The sequence below is a fragment of the Melanerpes formicivorus genome, unplaced genomic scaffold (assembly GCF_026170545.1).
Source record: "Melanerpes formicivorus ecotype bairdi unplaced genomic scaffold, bMelFor1.0.p_v2 SCAF_70, whole genome shotgun sequence".
NCBI lineage: Eukaryota > Metazoa > Chordata > Aves > Piciformes > Picidae > Melanerpes > Melanerpes formicivorus.
This window is the reverse complement of record NW_027142422.1, coordinates 2,222,787-2,243,055: the sequence shown is the minus strand read 5'-3', so window position 1 is coordinate 2,243,055 and position 20,269 is coordinate 2,222,787. Positions and strand designations below refer to the sequence as shown.

General features: G+C 44.7%; 1 protein-coding gene across 4 annotated transcripts in view; it reads right to left on the bottom strand.

The window, feature by feature from the left end:
• Positions 1 to 20,269, bottom strand: part of ARHGAP6 (Rho GTPase activating protein 6) — a 253,876-nt gene that overhangs the window by 111,668 nt on the left and 121,939 nt on the right. The window contains exon 1 of one of the 4 annotated variants that reach the window (XM_068163141.1): positions 16,726 to 17,516. The exons of 2 other annotated variants lie outside the window; for them this stretch is intronic. Coding sequence is in view for 1 of the 2 variants with exons in the window: in XM_068163139.1 (XP_068019240.1) it covers positions 17,323 to 17,367 (45 nt within the window). In the remaining variant the exon portion in view is untranslated. Of the gene's footprint in view, positions 1 to 16,725; positions 17,517 to 20,269 lie in introns of those variants that run through there. One more of the 4 variants, XM_068163139.1, reaches the window with a different exon arrangement.

Genomic DNA, 20,269 nt, shown 5'->3' with positions numbered 1-20,269 from the left:
ACAGACATACTAAGACCTCTAGGAACACTTGAGCATAATGCAAGACCTGTCCAGCACAAACAGAGCAGAGCAGGCTGGACAACTCTGCAGAAAAGCTCCTGGTTCTGATAGACAACAAGCTGAACCTGAGCCAGCAATAGACAGTCACAGCAAAGAAGGCCAACAGCTTCCTAAGCTTCCTAAGCTGCATTAGGCAAATGTGTCACCAGCAGGTCAAGGGAGACATGCAGGGTTCAGTTCTAGCCAAACACAAGAGAGACAGAGACTACTGGAGCAAGTGCTCCAGGAAAAGGCCACAAAGATGTTTGTGGGCCAGGCTCATCTCTCATATAAGGGGAAGCTTAGAGAGCTGGAGATGAGAAGCCTTAGGGAAGTCTTACCAACATTCAGAAATACCTGGTGTGGGGAGAAGAACAGACTCTGGGGTGCTGAATGACAAGACAAGAGACAGGATGGGCGCAGACTGACATCTACTTGAACTGTGAGGTTGGTCCAGCATCAGAACAGGCTGCCCACACAGGATCTGTAGTCTGTTTGTGGAGATACCTAACATACATCTGGACACAGCCCTGAGCAGCCTGCTATAGCTGACCTTGCCTTTAGCAGGGGGTTGGACTAGATGATCTTCAGGGGTGCCCTTCTAATCTTAATTACTCCTTCATTCTGTAAAAAGCAGAGAAAGAAAAAAGATCACTTCCAAACTTTCCCTGGCACAAGTCATATTAAAGACTCCTAGCAAAACTGGCAGGAATGCATGCAGAGAAATATGGGGCTTGTGCTGACAGTGCCATTCATTGAAGGTTATCAGTAGATTCGAGTGACTTACTACTTTCATTCTCCTCCCTTCCCAGAGGAAGGAAAAACTGTTTTAAACCCATAAAACTTCTCCTGTCAGCCAAACAGCAACTTTTATCTACAGTTGGTTTTCCCAAACAGCTGAGAAGCTAAGTGGTAAAACACCATGCAGGAAAACAATGTAGTACATCTTGCTGCTTTCCTCCAACCTCCACTGTCACTCTTGGATTTCTACAGAGTATTAAGATGCTAATTCCTACACTGTTGAAATAAAAGGTACCTACTGTGATAATTATACCCCACCAAATATTCAAAGTTACCATGAAAACAAATGTATTCACAACTCAGAATGATAGCACACAACTTTTCATCATGCAACGTAGGAAAACGTGCTGGCTGCACACTTACGCTCCATCTCAATGTAGCCCCCAAAAAATGGCTCCAAGAGCTCTCATTTAGGGAGCAAAGGGGGAAAAAAAGGGCATGAATGTGACAAAAACATTTCCCTGAGTAACTCCTTACCAAGCTGCCCAAGGAATCAATAAGCTAATAAACCTTTCCATTTAGAAGAAACACATCATTAGTTTTTATTTTGCTACTGCATGCCAATGATGAGGCTGACTCAAAACATTTGGATTCAAAACTAAGTAGGAAGTTGCCCAAAGCTGTGTGGCTAGGGAGAAAATCCAAGGAAACAGTCTGGTCTGTTCCTGCCAATCAAAGAATGCAATCCTCAAAATAAAACCTGCCATTTTCTGAAGTCACAAAACAATAACTGTAAGCCAGATCATTCCTTCCTTTGAGTAGCCTTTGTTTGTCTCACTGCCTTGAATTTCCTCCAGAGCTGATGGTCTCTTCCCTTTGGACTTGGGGTTATTGATGAGCAGCCCCATTCAAAACCCGCAAATACTGGCATCTGTCTGATGCTGAGACTCAGCTGGGAACAGCACTGCCCTAACCAAGCCTCTTGCCCTCCCCTCATGCCAGGATGATTTTTAACAAAACCTCTGTCCCGACTCAGTGTCTCCTGAGCATCCCAGAGTGGGATTCAGATGTGCAGAACTAGCTAACTGCATGCACCATGACAAATGGGACACACGACTTTCACCCATTTCAAAACAACACCACCTGTGGAAGTTTGCTCCATAAGGGACATAGTGAAAAGATGGGATCACTCTTCATGTCTTCAACCAGCCTAGTGTGCCTTACTAACAGGGATAAGGAAGATGAACTTGCCATGTTTGACAAGCATTTGCCCACAACTGGATTTAGCTGTGTTGTGTACTGTCTGTACAGCGGTGTGGCATAATATTAACTAAATGGTAACAAAGCCATTTCCAGAGGCAAAATGAGACAGACACCTGATAATGCTTGAGCAATGCTGGAGTATCTGACATACCAGCAATATTTGGGGGCTGGAGGGAGAGAAAAAGCAACTCCCCATTCATGTTAAAGGGATTAGCATCAGAGTCCTGCAGACAGAGGCATGCTACAAACCACACAGAAATCAAGTATGTTTTAAAAGTTCCACCAACGAGTAATGCAAAAAATTTTATCAGGAGAGACTTTACTGCATGACTTTTATTCACAGCCAGATCACAACTCACAGCCTGTTACCAGTGCGAGAGAACAGCCCCAGCTCAGCCAAGCCAAGGCCATTCCAGAGGAGTTTCACACACGAGAAGATGCATTAAGGGATTTGATTTACAGGAATGATTTCATGTTTTGCTAGTGTAAGTGATACTGCATTAAACTGATGCTAATACCTGAATTAATCAAGTTTAGAGTGGTAAAAGGGAAACCAGAGTGCTGTATCAGCTTGCAAAGCCAAGCTGCTCCTGCCCATTAACCTAACATATATCTCACAATAAAGCCACACGCTGGAGAAGGGTGCCATTAAACCCAGCAATGGTGAGTGAAGCTCGGTGCCTGGCAGGAGGAAAGTTAGGTGCAGCGTGCAACCTAATCCCAAAAGCCTGAGAGGGGAAAAGCCAGGCACGTAACGCACAGGGGAAAGAACAAAGTTGTCCTAAAGCAGCAAGCACATTTTTCACTTTGTTCAAAGCCTCACAGGATTTGCCTGCTACTAAATAACTGTAAGCTAAGAAAGCACTCTGAAAAATGACAAGCAAATGAGCACTCCACCACTCAGTTCTCCATTAGCAAGCGATATACACTGAAATCACAAAAGCATCCATCCCTGCGGTCTTCAGTAACTCGGGGAAGCCAATTACGAAGCATTTATAAAACACACTTCAGATTCTGCTACGAGACTCCAGCTCAGATGTGCTTATACAAGAGGAACATACCATGTACTTCCCCATCTTCTACACCAGTTTTAAGGCAAACAAGCCATGAAATGTAACAAATCTCCAGTTACTTCCTATGGAGCTTTGCGTTTCGGCTGCCTGTTGTGGTTTTTATTCCACTCCAGAGCTTCTCACATCATTTAATTCACTTATTTCATGATTTACATAGCACCTATATCCTTAGCGATCAACCATCCTTCTCATATAGCCTTAAAAGGACTTGTTTGGGTTTGCAGAGGGAAGGGAAGGAGAAGGGGCTCCTTCTGAATGCACTGTGTCAAGGTTGTTAGAAACCAGCAGATCCTGGCCTCCCAGCCCGTTTTAAGCGACAAATGATGAAAACAATCCACATGCAGCTTCTCACTGAGTTCAGTTTTATGATTCAACTCATAGCAAGAGATAGGATCTGCATCTTGGCAAGAAACAGCATGCAAAGTATTCTATAATTTTCACTTTAAAAGGAGGCAAGAATTGCTGGCTCCTTACAAATTTGACATATTCAGCACACACACAAAAATTTAAACAAGTCCTTTTAAGGCTGCATAGCTTCTGCCTTAAAAAAAAACCACCAGAAAACAGCTCTCACGTATTTGCTGGACTGGGTTGCTGGTCCTTCCCAGGGTTATTCTGTATCCCCCTACAAGAAGCAGACCGTTGTCTGTCCCCACACATCAGGGCCAGATGCCATCTCATTCCTCACAGGAGCGGGAGGGACGCACGAGTGACATTTCTCCCACGTGGCAGACACCTTAAAATCATTTCTTGAACGGGGGGAAGATTGAATTGGATTAAATCACTGCACTGCAAGTACAAGCTATTTGTCTGCCCCAGTGACACTAAAAGCTCAATCTTCATTCTCCTAATACACTTGACTACAAATCTTTGTTTGCCTAAGTTCTGCATTTCCTACCTCAGGATTTTAATATACTTTAAAGCCGAAACGATCCACTGGGACATGTGATTGTGTGTCTTACACAGAGATCTGCCCCCATTGCAAATACACTCCATTGGATTAAAAAAAGGCTGGAAATTAAAGAATCTTGTAACTTTTTCACTTTTTATGCCCTCCAGCACGTTTGGTCTCCATGGATACTTAAGGCTCTATGTTTCCTTTATTCAGAGTGGAACAGGAGCTGCTGAGCAGATACACACAATGCTAACGCTCCCAGAGCCACTGAAAATTCCTCAATGCAAATCTGCTTCACCTAAAATAGTTCTTTTGTGCCAACCAATACCTCCTGTGGACTCCAGAAGTCCCGGGCAGAACAGTAATTTCCTATTCCAGACAGCTTATGGTGATACAACATGAGGAGGGGAAGGTGAGCATCATCTGACCCAGAGGTTGGTTGTGAAACACCCTGCTTCCATGGAGGAGACCTCTCAATCGCTAAGCCAATGTTACTTATGCCTCGTTTATTATTCATTTGTTGCCTTAACAGAAAGAATTGTTTCTTTTCTGTTTATTCCTTTGATATTCATTGACAATGATCACACTTTGCTCATCCTACGTTTCAGTAGGCTAAGCACAGTTACTATCCTCAATTACTCAAGATGACAGCACCTCTATTTCCTTAAATGTGTTCCTCAAGACACTCATTTATCTGTCTTCAACACAGGGCACTGAAAACATACTCAGATTCCCAGTGGAACAGTACCAGTGCTTTTACAACCACACAAACACTTCCTTTTCTCTACCTAAAATCAAGCACTAGAATACACAAAAAGCACCCATACAAGAAAAACAAAAACACACCCCAGGAAAAAACCAACAACATGCACGACAAACCAAACAAAACCCCGAAACAAACAACAAAAACCCAACCGCAGCAATGCAAGGACTATCAACAATGAAAGCAGCCAATTATCCTGGTGCAGTCTGGCCATGGTAACATTGTACTTTATTTCCCTCTCGTCATCCACTCAATTATTGCTTGTCTTTAATAGTCACTTTCTTGTTCAAAAGTCTTTCACACAACAGATGTCAGAATAATCAATCTATAGGTCCCTCAGTCACATTTTTGCTTCTTCTCAACAGCAAAAACTGTGTTTGTTATTCTCCAGTCATAAGTGAGCAGCTCTGAAATGACAGATTATTGAAAGTGCCTGAGACCAGGTACTAAATTTCATGTCAACCCCCAGCTACATCCTGAGATGAGGGCTAACGGCATGGCCAATGCCAGACCTGTAGAGTGATAGATTTTACAGGTACAACCAATACAGCTATGGCAAACAAGTATACAGAAGGCTTTTGACCTTGTGACATGCTCACGGCCATTTAAGGATGACTGCCATACAGTTTTCAAGATCCAAGAAGGTCAGACACTGCAGCTTTATGCTTATATCAGGTTCTCTTTTCCAGCCCCTCACCTATACAAATTACCTTGGTTTCCAGAGAGCATCTCCAATGTCATCACTATTGAGAGCAGAAGCAGAACGTATTGGAGATCACATCTAGGTTATTTTTGAAGTTCATTTCAAGCATGCTGCGTTCATTTCACTCTTCGCTCTTATGTGTGAAGAACATCTTTCATTTGGATCAAGTTTCTTCTGTAAAGAAGTCAGCTTGACTTTTGATAATTTTCACAGAAGCCTTTAACCTCCAAGCCACAGCTCTGCTTACAGCATGTCTGCTTACCTCTCATCCTGAAGCAGTTCATCCTCCATGTGCATTTCAGCAGAACATTTTAGGTGTGACTGACAGCTCAAGGACTTCATTAGTTCATCTTTTTTAAGTCTCTCCTGATCTCTTCTGTTTTAATTCATTATTTCATTTCTGATTCTACCTTGTTCAGTTTCCTACTTGAAATAGACTAAGTGGTAAGCATGCACTCCAGGACTGTTTTCACAGCCAGCTTCCACAAGATCATTCTTACATACCAAAGGTAAGTCTGAAACAGGCTTTCATTGGATAACTAGTAGGAGAAATACATTGACTATTACATCCACAAATATGCTTCCTATCATAATTACTTGCCAAAGAAATGTTAGAGAATTAGCCAATCCAACCTTACAGAAGATTCTTTTCCACATTATACAAAGGCTTACACATTAAAAAGCTAGAAGACAATTTAACCTTGCTTTTGTCTTTCAGAAGCCCCTCTCACCTTTGCAGCACAGCAAAGGCAGCTTTAATCAATTTGAGTGCAGTTGTATTTATCAACACTTTCCATGACTCACCCCCTCAAAATGCCTTATGCTTTCCTTAAAGTCATATTGGCACATACTCCTTTTAAATGCCTTGCTAAGTGCTATTAAAGCTTAACAGCCCTGGGGAAAAAGATGTAGGAGAGAAATGGCACACTTGAACTTCAAACAATGAGGCATGCAGAGATCAACTCCTCCATTCACATTCATGGCATGCAAAATAGAGTAACCCCTTTACTTAATGCAATGTCATCCTTACAATTGAACAAGTGTAAATCAATTTCTCCCAAAAAATGCAACTCATCCCTGGTGAGCATGCACAGCACAGTGGCTGGGCCCCTGCTCAGCAGGAAGCAAGTGACTTTCAGTCTTCTCACTACTGCTTTTCAGCAGTGTGGCCATGTAAGAGAGGAATAAAGCCAATATGAATAAAAAACTTAGGTGATTTTTAAGCTGACTCAGTTTGCTACAGATTGTTTGTACACTGTGTGTACTGCCCTGTGTCTTTTTAATCTTCTGTGCTCTATTTTTCTAAGTTTGGCAAAACTGAAAGAGTTAAGATTGTTGGAACAAATGAATTAGGGACAGGAAGAAGACTGAAAAAGCTCATATGAACTTCTGACAAACAAGGTAGCCGCTTGTGTCCACTGTTCATGAAATCCACACTTGAAGAAACCAACAAATGCAACAGGCAGTTTCTAGGTAGAGGCACAGAATAAAGATGTCCATTGTGGCAAAGAGCCAGCTCACCTTCCTCAACCAGAATCAAATGAAAGGGGAAAACAACAGCAGGGCAGCAAAAGTGCAGTTTAAGCTAAAAGCTCATGTTGCCCCAGAAATAAATCTAGGCCAACCTACACAGACAATTATCAGTCACAGAGCTCTGGGAGAGCCCTCCAGCTGAAGAGGTGAATGGGAAAAACCCATGAAAATCTACTTCTCAGACACAGACTCTGCTCCATTTAATAAAAGATTATGCACAGCAGCATGCAAAAGGAAGAGACTGGGATCCCTGGGCTAGGAGGTCCCCCATGGCTTACATTCCCAGCTCTTGGCCAAGTGGAGCCTTGCTAAACTTTTCTACCAATCCCTTCCAAAGACATCGCTTCGAGGTTCAGGCAAGCATGAAGAATTCGAGGCTCAAAGTCTGGTTTTCTTATAAAAAGTTGCATCAAAACATCTTGAACAGGCCTGCAGGATGCCTTCAGGAGCAGCATCGGTGCCCTCATTTGCCAAACACAGAAGTAATAATTGCACCAGCTTGTTTCCAGAGTGCTCTTCCTCTTTGCCACTGCCACTCCTTCTGAAGAAGAAACAGATTCTCGAGGGAACGATAATTAATAGACTCAGTCAAGAGATCATTTCCTCTGGTCCCTCTGCAGTGCTAAATCACATCAGTCTCCAGGAAATAGAGTAAAGTGCGAGCGCTAAAAACAATCACGAATGGGAGGAAGATGTGTAACGAAGCGATGTGGGGCACGAGGATGGTTAGAGGAGACCAAGAAAAGCTGTTCTTTCTTTTCCCATGGTCCAATTTTCCTCAAGTTATACCTACACAGATTTACTAACACCAGAAGTACATATTTCAGAGGTCATTTAGCAAGTGTTTTAGGTGAGTTTAAGAGAGTCTAAACCTATGGGATGTGTGCACCTGTGTGAGTCAGGAAAAAAACCAATTCTGGGCCCCTCAGTTTAAGAAGGACATCGAAACACTTGAAGGTGTCCAGAGAAGGGCAACAAGGCTGGGGAGAGGCCTTGAGCACAGCCCTGTGAGGAGAGGCTGAGGGAGCTGGGGTTGCTTAGCCTGGAGAAGAGGAGGCTCAGGGGTGACCTCATTGCCCTCTACAACTACCTGAAAGGTAGTTGTAGCCAGGAAGGGGTTGGTCTCTTCTCCCAGGCAAGCAGCACCAGAACAAGGGGACACAGTCTCAAGGTGCGCCAGGGGAGGTTTAGACTCGAGGTGAGGAGAAAGCTCTTCACCGAGCAAGTCATTGGCCATTGGAATGTGCTGCCCAGGGAGGTGGTGGAGTCACCATCCCTGGAGGTGTTCAAGAGGGGATTGGATGTGGCACTTGGTGCCATGGTCTAGTCATGAGGTTTGTGGTGACAGGTTGGAATCAATGATCCTCAAGGTCTCTTCCAACCTTAGTGATACCGTGATAGGCAAAATATTTTACCACTTGCTCCTGGATGGTTTAGGCTTCTGTACATCACATAGAAGTGGAAGCAATGCATGCAATGTTCTGCTCTGATATGCTGCTACAGCTCTATGTTCCTCCAATGGTAGCCCCAGACAGGCAGCAGCATGGCAATTCAACTCTGAGGTTACAAGGACACAGGTCAGCAGCTCCCTACTAAGAAGGGTCATCTCCTGTTCCTGAGCTGAACAGTATTAAGATGCACTATCACCCAAATGATGCCAAGAGCTATGGAGGTGTATGCCAGACAACTCCAGTTATGTCTGATGATATGTCTGATGAAAATACTTCATCAAGGCACATCCACCTTCTCAAGACCTGAACATTTCACACCCTTCACAGGAGGAGCAGCTCCTGAGGTTCATGTTTCATAGGCTGAAACAAAACTCTGCTAGTCATTGCTCTCAGCCCTGCTTTTGCAAGACAATGCAGACAGCACAAGAAGGGACTCAGCAGTTGCAACTGAGAGATATCCACCTTCCAGTAGAAAGCCAAGTCTCCCTCTTTCTCTCCTACCACCTGTTTCTATTTGTCCAGATGCACTCAGATGCTGGAACAGGCTATGTACCCAAGTATGAAAGCACTCACAAGGAAAGACAAGCATCTGGGAGAGGAATCAACCATTTAATCACAACCACCATCACAATCATCATCACCATCACTGGAGGTGTTTAAGAATAGACTGGATGGGGTGCTTGGTGCCATGGTTTAGCTGATTAGATGGTGTTGGGTAATAAGTTGGCCTCGATGATCTCAAAGGTCTTTTCCAACCTGGTTAATTCTATTATATTCTAATCAAGGGGTTCCCCAATTACTCACAGGGAACTCTGGTTGCAAACCAACATCTCCAACATTCTGCCACAAGTTCCTCTGTACCATAGTCTGCACTAAAATAAATCAATCACTTTCTTTTATGCAGGAGAACTTTCACAGAAATAGGGAGCACTTCCAACATTCAGAATGTGCAGCTTGAAAACCTGACATGAAAAAGGCAAATCATCACAGTCTGCAAATATTAATGACAGCCTGCAACAATATAGGACACAAATAATTTACACAGATGAAAAGGAAACAAAAGAGGCAGTATTTAAGGCAACAGTGCCAATTAAAGGCTGTTTGGCCCAGAGGGTCTCTGGAATGCCAGACAATTCGCCAAGGGAAACAGGGTGTGGCCTCTCCACAAAGCTGGACTCAACATCTGTTCCAAGAGCCGGGACACACTTCAGCAAGAAGCATCTATGGCTTCCTTCCTACACCATTTGTTTATGGGGTCTGGTTTAGTGTTACTCTTCACAGAGATAGCACTGCTATGCTCTCCACTCATTCAAGACTCCACCTGCAAAGTATAAATGCATTTCCAAGGTCTTAAGAAAGCTTAATATCCTTCTACCAGACAATGATCTTCACATTCTTTTCCAGTTTGTGTTCAAACAACAAAGTGCTTTGGAAGCCTCGGGATATTTATTAATAGGATCAGATTGGAAAATCCACAGTAATGTACTCCAAGGAGAGTTTCAGCCTGCGAGGATACTGAACCCATACGCCAAGCCACATACAGATGAGGACAACAGGAGCTTTTACGAACTAACAGACTAAAGGAGAAAATAATCAGCATTAAACACCACCTAATCTTGGTCTCCAAATCAAATCTGACACCACAGATAATGCTATCAACTTTCCAAATATGTAAACCTTTGCCAATATCATAGCCCTAACAACACCACGAGGAAGTAGCTGCAAGTTTCAGGAGATACAGACACTCAGGCCAAAGTTTGGGTGTTACACAACCAGGTGCCTATAGACAGCCATTCAAGATGCTTGATTCAAAAAATACTGATCATCTACAGTAAACAAAACCAGTGAAGATTGTCTCTTAATGCAGTGAAATCACACAGCACAGCAGCAGCCAAAACCACAGGATCACCCACCTTCCTGGCAGTATAACAAAGGTGATTGATAATCAGAGTCAGATAAAGGAATGCACAAAAGTATGCTAATTAAAAGTAACACAACTGTACAAGGAAATATCAAACAGCCCCCAGTGTAATTTGCAAAGATTCATTCACCTGCTTCAAAAAATGTAAAGCATCCAAGCATGAAACAACAGCAGACTATCATACATGTAATTATCATCAGCACTTACTCCTCCCACATAGCTGAGGGCACCATAGCCTGAGCAAACACAAACTGTGCCTGCAGCAACTGAGCACTACTACATCCTATTTAGGTGCTGTTGTACTGTTCAAAGTCCTATTAGCAATTCTAACACTTTTTGATTTAGTAGAGGATATATTCAGGAAATCCTTTTAACTGTGCACTGTAGATAACACTTAGATAGCAATCATTAGAAAGAAAAACATCATTTATTTTTCTTTTTGAGTCAGCCATGCCTGATAAGACCTGGGTATCTCCCAAGAGAGCATTAGGATTTGACACCCCTTTAAAGAAACTCCCTGTGAACTATGTCGATTCATCAGCCAAGGCTTGCTACAGAGAGGCTGTCAGATTCTCTTTGTAAGGGATACAATGCATGCACACCTCCTTTATTCCCTAGACAAGAAAAATCCATTTCACTGCACAGAGAGAAATGGCTTGCTGTATTCTCAGATGTCATAGAAAGACAGGAATAGTGTGAAATTTGAACTCTGAGCACATCATTTCCAAGCCATTGGAAGTTCAGTGCCGCAGGTACAAGGAGTACATTAAAACAAGAGGAGCAAACAGCCCTTGCACATGTATACTGCTTGGTGAACGGCAAATGAAGGAACTCCAGGTGTGTTCAAAAGGCCCTGTAAGCACAACAGGTAGATTGCTGCCTAGAATTTAAACCTCAAATAAAAATTACATCTAAGTAAAGGAAATTTTGAAGAGCTATGGCCAGCAAAACTACTAATTTAAGTCAGCAGAAACAAAACTCTCAGGCTGGTAACTTCCTTCTTCACAGCACTATGCCCACACTCAGGCATGAAAGATAACTGACTAGCAACTGAAGAACCAGCTACCTGAACACGTCTGTAACCTCAATCATCTTCTATTTACTTAGCTTTTCAGACTGAAAGCATGCACCTGCAAATTTCAGACAGGCTTTGGGAAACAGAACTGAAATACGAACCATCGCCCTGCAAAGGGTGCAGCAACCATGCGGAGTCCAATATCTCTGCTTCGGTTCAGTTTTGGATCGTGCTATCTTTGCATCTGAACAACTGTGTGTCTACATGCCAGTTATTTAAGGAAGAGAAGTATTTCTGCAGAAAAATAATCAAAAAAGACTGGAATAGAGACTTGCTCAAAAAAAAATCCCAGACTGAAATCCTCAGTTCTCATCTTGTATTTCAACTGTATGGGCAACCTTCCCTCCAGGCACAGGCTGCTGATTTTGGCCACACATGGCCTTGCTGCTCGGGCAGACTTCCTCAGTATCATGAGCCCAGACTCTCATCCACACAGCAGATTCACAAAGGACTAAATCCCCTCTTGGAAAAGCACAACTGGTATAAACTGTACCAGGGGAACCTACCAGCCCACCAGAGCCAAGCGACTGTGTGCCACTCCCAATACAAAATTCTGAAGCTCCACTCACCGGAAGCTTTATTAGCCAGCATCTTTGTAAATGCTCCTACAGTAACTCTAATTGCACTGCCCTGACAGGCTGTACTATGGAAAGAAAGAGAAATTGAATGGAAGAGAAGGTTCACCTCCTGCTATCCATACTGCATGGCCACTTCCTCCATACTTTAGGCTACCTCTATTCTTGGCCAAGATCTGGGGCAGACAAATACAACCACATCAGCATAGCTCTGCCCTTGACCTACCAAGTCTTGCCAACCTCAACCTCCGACTGTCTCCATCGTTTCTCCTGAACACGAGGAAGGGCATTCATATCCATTTGTGAGTAGAGTGCCCCAAGAGTTCAAGCACTGTATAAAAACATCATCTGAATTGAAATCTACTTCCTGCAACTTTTTAAACCCCATGACACACACAAGAGGTTTTTGCTTCTTCTCTCCCCCCCCATCCTGGATCTTCGGTGCTCTATCATGGCCACTTTGCACAACAGATAAAAGCCTTCTGGACTCACTTCAGATTCAGTCAATCCCAAGAGGAGGTTAGCTTTTGTGTTCACTACCAAGTGACAAATATTGCTCCTTTCCTATATTTATATTGCTCTTTAGAGATGAGCAAAAAAACCACTTCCAAACACTGCAGAAGTGTGAGCATGAATCATCAACATCCCTGGGAATTTCACCCAAATGAAGAATTGGGCGCAACAGTGATTGGAAATTGTATTCCATCAGCAAAACATCCTCCATGCATGAGGTCAGTGCAAGTCCCTGATGAATAAAATCCAAGTCAGGCGCCAGAAATTTGACATTTAACCATTCCTCTTCTGCTAATTGCATCTTCTGTAGCTTGCTGGTCTGAACAAGCTGAAAGTCTTCTTCAGAAACTCCTGATTTGAAAACCACATCTACAGAGTGACTTGACTTTTAACAAGTTGATTCTGTCTTTGAGTACTCAGAATATGAGAAAATAACCAGTCACCTCCTGTGGAGCAGAGATGTTTGTTTTAGAGTATGATGGGTGAGCACTTCTCACGTTGAGCACTGCCCAAGTCTCAGTCTGTCCCTCACCTCAACAAACCTGGCTGCAAACAGACATTACAGCTGAGCCGGATACACACCAACCTGGTCTGCTTCTGGGCTGCTTTTTGCTGGTGAGCCCATTGGGAAGAAAGCAAAACCAGAGAAATAGTCTAGGTGAAGGCAACACACATTCTAGTCCTTGAAGATAAATTGCTTGCAGGATTTCCTACAATCACAGTAACAAAGGTGTTCTGCTTGCAGCACGTAATGTTGTAAAAACATCTGTGAGTAGCTGACGGTTCAAGTCATCAAGCAACAGGCCTTGAAATCAGACACACAAACAACTCTTGAAAAGTGAATCACTGCAAAATGCAAGCAAGCCCACAGCACAGCAGTGCTTGGGTTCTCCTCACAGGGAGATTTTTGCAGTTTTACAGTGTCGCTGATCTCATTATTCCACTTGGAATTATTCTGTAATCTAATTATTACAAGCAAGTTAGCATTACTACAACTAGAATATTAGAGGAAAATGTCTATTATCCTCTTTTAATCCCCCAGAAGGGATTCTGCCATTCACTAATGTTACAGTTTCCCTTGCAAACTGTTTCTTTTGTTCCCCCCAACCTTCAATCCAAACCAACGGATTGAAGATGGTAAAAACAAGCAGCAAGCCTGACCCCTGCACCAGCAAATGGTCAGCTAAGCACAGTCTGAGCCTATGCACAAGGCAAGAGGATGCCCCAAATGCATCTAAGGGCAGGGAAAATCCTGTCTCTTACCAAAACACTCTCTGACATCTGCATTAGATGTGACCACATTATCAGCAATAGATTCAGACTTAAACCACCTCATAGTTGTGTCCTCCAGGGACCCACACATCCCTCCACTCTGGCTGCCAGAACATCCAGTTTTTGGCCCCAAGGGAAAGTCTTGCATCTTTCTCAGACTAATCCCCCACAGCATCCCATAGCTCTTACTAGCCACTTCCAAGTATCTGATCCTCCCCATCTTCTCATATTCCCTGGTGACAGATAGCCAGTGTCTTCATCAGGGCAAACATCCTTTCCCTTTAGGGAAATCCCCTCTGGTAAATGTTTCCAGACTAAACAAGATTAAAGATGCTACATCAGGATTACGACGACTACATCCAAACCAGATGATACTTCAAGCCTCCTGCTTTGGACCCCTGAAGGGCCAATTGGTTGGGTACCAATCACAGCTATTTTGAGTCTTTTCTTCACCTATATGACAAACTACACTTCCAGTTAGCAATGGATATCTTAACATAAACTAAGTACAATACTGCTTTCTGTTATTTCAGCCAAAATTGATTAATCCATTTTTAATCCCCTTTTAACTCTGCTAAAATGAAAAACAAAACAAAAACCGCACCAAAAAACCCCAAACCTTGCAAGTCTAGGAGCCAAGAGGAAGAAATCCCAAGTCAGGAAGGTGACCATGCCTCTTAATGAAATGATTTGCAAAATGGTCCTGGAACATTTGGATATCTCAGTATCAGTTATAAACACTGCAATTCCACAAACTAGCTTGTAGATCAGAGTGAGCTGAACTGGGTGATTAATGGGCAAGTAAAACTAACCTGGGAGTGAAAATTCAAGGGTATGGCTTGGCCAGGCAACATACAGCAAGGACATTATTGAACTTGCTACAAGCTTTCATTAAAATTACCATGTAGCTATGAATATTACAAAGGGAGAAGAGGTCTCTGCACTGCTAAAAAGATATCATACAGGGAAAAAAAACCCATTGCTGTGTGACTCAATGCAAGTGCAACCCTTAACATTTTTATATAACCTACTCTCCTGTGGTGACATTTTTATTCATTTTCAGGTGGCTGATTCGTTTCAAGTCACTTTTCACTGAAAAAAACCAAATGTTTCAGCTGATTAAAATTACCTCTTAGCCTGCTGGAGCTTTTTGGTGAGTAAACACCAATGCTGAGTTAAAAGCGGAACTGTGACATAATTATCAGTCATCCCACTCACACTTAATATACACTGGATCAAACACACTATAGGTTATGTGATCATCCCCAGAGACATTAGAGTCTTAAATTATTAAGTCCTTGTTTATATAAGCTGTGCTTGCAAATACACTATGAGGCTTCAGAACCATACCAGCATCCCTGTTGATTTATGACTACGTTGCACTGACAGCACATTGCTGAAGCTTCTGAGCTGGTATAGAGGACCCAACGGCCACACAAACTCCACAAGTTCATGCTCACACTGACTCCACTTTGGTCCTCAGATGCAAAAAGTTCAGAATCACCTCAACAAATACTCTTTCCCCATGCTGCAGGACTGAAGCCCAAATCAATGCACAGGAGTGGGAAAGACTGGAAGATTCCTCCCAAAGCACACTGCTGATCTAAACCAAAATGATAACGTAGATGTCTCCACCCACACTTCCATGAAAATCATGGAAAATTATTATCAGTCCTGGAAAACTGAGGAACAGTCCACCTCAGAAATCACTACCATCTCTTCTGCCAATAAAGTAATTGCTATTAAAAACTGTAACAGCATATAATTTTATTTCACAGCTACAAAACCAATCCAGTAACTTGATTTGCATTTACACCACACAATTAGTCAAAGTTAACAAGAACCGGTACTAAGTCAACATTCAAGCAGTAAATGCTAAGGCCTCAATCCCGCAAAGCTTTGAAGTCTTACCTCCAGGTCAGCAGGCATTTGTTTTCAATTAGATTACTCACAGACTTCACATCAAGCGTATGCATGGATAATGCACAGCATTCAGATCCATATCCTCTAAATAAACCATTAACACCATCCCCAAAAGCCTCTTACCTCCTAGACTTTATTCTTGAAGTATACCTCAAAACAGTAAAACATGTTATTGTATGGTACTAGGCAAACAATTTCCCCTTTGCTGTCATATGCAGAAATCAAAGTGGTAATGGTCATCTGAGACAGCTGGCCATCCTGCTTTCTTCTTTGCATGCCTGCTGACCTGAACTTAATGCACTATCTGCTGCTGGCTGCAGGCACGAAAATGGACTGATAGCCAATTGACAGAAACAATAATGCATTTGTATCTAGCAGTTAATGGCAGACTGACGAGCACAATCACAGGAAGTAATAAAAGTTTCATGGAGCTAGCATGTGACATAACTGGCACTGGTCTCCTATGCACCTAAATATGAACTGGGCAATTACCCTATTAAAAGAAGAGGTTCCGATTCCTCTGATGCATGACAGCTAGTTTCCCAGCGAAATCACTGTCGCTGCCCATTCATGATACAAGATATACTCGCTTCTCTGTAACTGTTTTAGCAAACTTGCCCTTACCTCTAAAAGTTGTAGCCCGACAGCAGCAGCTGAATGCACTAGTACCTGCAGCTGAGTGAGACATCCTCCCCGCCCCCCCCCCCCCAAAAAAAAGGGGCAATCAACCTCTTCTACTCGAAACTGCTCATACAAGACTTCATAAATAAGCTTAAAAAGAGACTTAACGGCCAATACTGAAGGAATCCAAGTGAACCGAGTGAGAAAAGCACATCCCAGCGTATCCCACGAGGCATGCGTGTACCAACCCATCCTTGCAGTACTAGCAGCTGGACTCACCGGGACCAGAGAAGCAGCCCTGCTCTGACTGACAATTCCCACATAACTCTATCAACACCAATAAAATCATTCATTATTTACATACAGAGCAGCATCAGACCTCGCATGCGACTACTGATGGCTTCGGGAGGGGAGGCAGCTGGTTGTTTCTGTGTCGCCTTTTGGATTTTTTTGTTGTGTTGTGGTTTTTTTTTTTTCTTTCTGACCGAGCAACCGAGAAAATGCTCCTAATAAGGCTGGTAGAAAGGAAGTGGCTTCTCAACAGCACAACCTCTTGAGAAGGAAACACTAAAATATGGTGTTATCTCAATAGCAGCGCCAGCGGTGCCGGAACCAGCGGCACCCAGAGCACTTCTGGTGCTAGGGGCTTGCCTCATCAGCCCACTTGTGAGAACAGGGTCAGATGTACGGCGCGGCCCCCGACGAGGCTCCTTACTTAAGAGCCCCCTGCTCCCCTCGTTGAGCGCTGGGAGAAGCTGAACCACCATTGCGTGTGCGGGCTGCCGCCCAGCTCGCCGCTGGGACACCACTACTGCCACTACCTCCTCACCTCCTGCCACTCAGCCCCGGGGGCGCCTGTGCTCAGGGACGCAGGACGGACGCACCCACCTCCCGGCACACGTGGGAGCACAGCGCTGCGAGCCCCCCGTCTCACGCAGCCCCTTCTCGCCCTGGCACTCACCGCGTAGTGCAGCGCCGGCTTCTCGCTGAACACCGAGTCCCCCATGGCCGCGGGCGGACGGGCCGAAAGGCCACTGCCTCCACTCGGTGCGGCGGAGGCGGCTGCAGCGGCGGTGGGCGCTGCGCTGCCTTCGGACGGCTGCGGCGGCAGCGCGGGGCTCCCGCCCGGCAGCCTCCGGCCCCGTCCTCCCTCCTCGCAACTTCTGCCTCCACCCCGCCCCCGGCTGTCCCCACCCCGCCGCGGGAGCCGGCAGTCCCTCGGCGGAGCCGGGCGGCAGCGGGAGCTGGAGCCGGAGGAGGAGGCGCCGGCTCTCCCCCGCGCCGCTGGAGAGGCGGCGGTTTCAGTCCTCCCGCCCCGCAGTGGTGACTCCCTCGCGGCGGGGCCGGGCTCCGGGCTCCTTCCCCGCAGCGATTAGCCCGGCCGCACCTGCGGCCCGGCCCGCCAGGCGGGGCGGCGGAGGGAGTCCCCTTCCTGCCGGGAGAGGACGGGGCTCCGGGAGGTTTGAGGGGGAAGAGGGCGCCGCCGGGGCCAGAGATTTGGTGCTCAGCTCGGACCGGACTGTCCCGGGAGGTTCCCGATGCCAGCTGACGGCCAGCCGAGCGAGGTGTCCCATGGAGGAGCCGCCCCCAGCCCCCGACATCCCCGGAGTGGCGGCTCCAGCGGTCCCGTCCTTCCTTCCGCGGGCAAAGCGCCCGAGCCTCCCCCTCGCAGCATCTCCAGCCTGGCGGAGCGGACCTGGCACTGCCATTGAGGACCAAAAGGAGAGAGGAACAAATAAAACTAACTTTCTAACTCATGCTTTTATAAGACGTTATTTGCTAAGACTGGCTCACCATTCCTGAGCACCCAGGCTTTGAGAAATTAAATACTATTTCCTGGCCCATTCAGTATTTTTTGAATGCATATTTATACAAACTGTGGAAGACAAAACAAATTCTAAAGGAAAACTGCATTTTGCTGAGTTATAATTAGTTGTGACTTCTCTGTGGCTTGCCTGGGGAGACCACAGCATCTCCATCAATGGAAGTATTTAAAAATACATAAACCTCCCTCAGTAAGGCATGACCTCAGCAGAGTGAGGCCAGGGACAGCTAGATGATTTCCTGAGCTGCCTTCATCTTTCTAACCATTCTTCGGTGCTTTGCACAAATCCTTTGTTAGCACAGTAACTCCCCCAGTTACTTTCAGTTGTTCTCTGAGGAAGTGGCCTTCTAGTGCTGCATGATCTATATGGAATTAATGACTTTCACTGCTTCTGACCTACAGTCTAGGCAAAGGTGTTACCAGCACATTGGATTATCTACAAAACAAGGTAACACAGTTTTTCCAAGGAAAAAGAAAGGGTATTTGGGGGATAAGGAAGAAAAAAACCAAAATGCATGCTGGAAAGAGAACTCAGTTGAGCTGAAGTTCTTACATGCTCTGATGATGATGTACTGTACCCACTGCATTTCCAGTTGCAGGTCTTCCATGGACCTTAATTCCTTTTGCAGAGGAAATCATCTTTAAGAGTTCCTATGGACAGGGAGGTAACTTTCAGTTAACCTGGCATGGACAGTGCATACAGTATCTGCATTCACCCTTGAAGTCCATTTTTGTCTCTTGGGTGAACAATCTGTCTCCTTCCTGGAAAATGAGTCAGGGTAGATACTTGAGCAGCTGTAGAGCATGTATTGGAAATCAGTGCCCCACAGCAAGAGACCCTACCCATGAAGCATTTGGGATCATCAGGACTGTCACAGGCACATAAAACCAAATTAAAAGGGTTTTCAAAGGAAAAAAAAATAATACCCTAATGCTTCATTTTCTCTTCTGCAGTTCTACTTTTTTATCTCAAGGAGATGGTTTCAACCTGAGAACTCTGCTTATGCCCTGATTCCAAATGGTGCTTTTCCTTTGCTCTGCAGGTATAGCATTTGACCACAGGAAACAACAGAAAGCAGGCAGACAGCATCAGGGAAATGAATACAATATTCCTACCCTCAAGCCCTGTAACACCAAACCCTTCTCTTCAACTGTAGCTTCTGAAAAGGATCAATCCAGATAAAGGAATACAAAACACCAGCAAAGACCAGGATTAAAGTATGGAAGAGGGACACACACATGGCGAGACCCCAAGGTGAAATGAACGGTATGGAGGGGACCAGAAACCTCCAGCTGGAAGGTACAGGGGGAAAAAAGGCCAGCATAAGGAGAAACACAAAATCGGGGGTGGGGGGGGTGGGGGGGGGAACAGAGTAGTTTAAGAAAAGGGAGAAAACCACAAAGGCAGGAAAGTGAGGAGTGCCACGAAGGGAGAAGCTGGAGGGGGGAAGGTGAGGTTTTGCAGGTTGAACTTGTCTGACCTGTAACCCCCTTCATCCCCTGCTCCCAGCTGCACACTGCCACCACATCCCTTCCCTCTGCCTCAGTGTTTGTCACAAACCACTACAGCAGGTGGAGCGCAGTTTTCTTCCCATTTAGCAGGCTGAATCAGCAATCTGAGGATAGAGATGAGTGCCAGAGCTGGAACAAAGGAAAGCAGGGGGTGGTCTGGTTGGGAGCAGGATTCTGGGGCAGGAGAGTGGAGTACATGAAGTATTTTTGCATTAGTGACAGGTTCTTACACTGGGGCAGCTAAAATAAAAAGTAAGTAACAGGCAAGCAGGAGGGGGCTGTCAGCCCAGGAAAATGCACCTTTACCAGAGACAGGGGTTTTCTGTCCACACAATATGAAAAACAGGGGAGAAGAGCTGTTTAAAGTATTTCCATTTCTGAAACACTGAGGGATTTGGTAGTTGCAGCTATCAGCAACTCCAAAGCACAGAGTTTTGGTACCTAGTAACAACATCTGAAACTAGTTGCTACTTACAGAAGGTGTTTTCAAAATCTTTCTGGGTTTTGAAAGCAAGTTCTTGTGTCTGTGACTAGCAAACTGACTTATGCTGTATTTCTGGTGGCCAGAGAG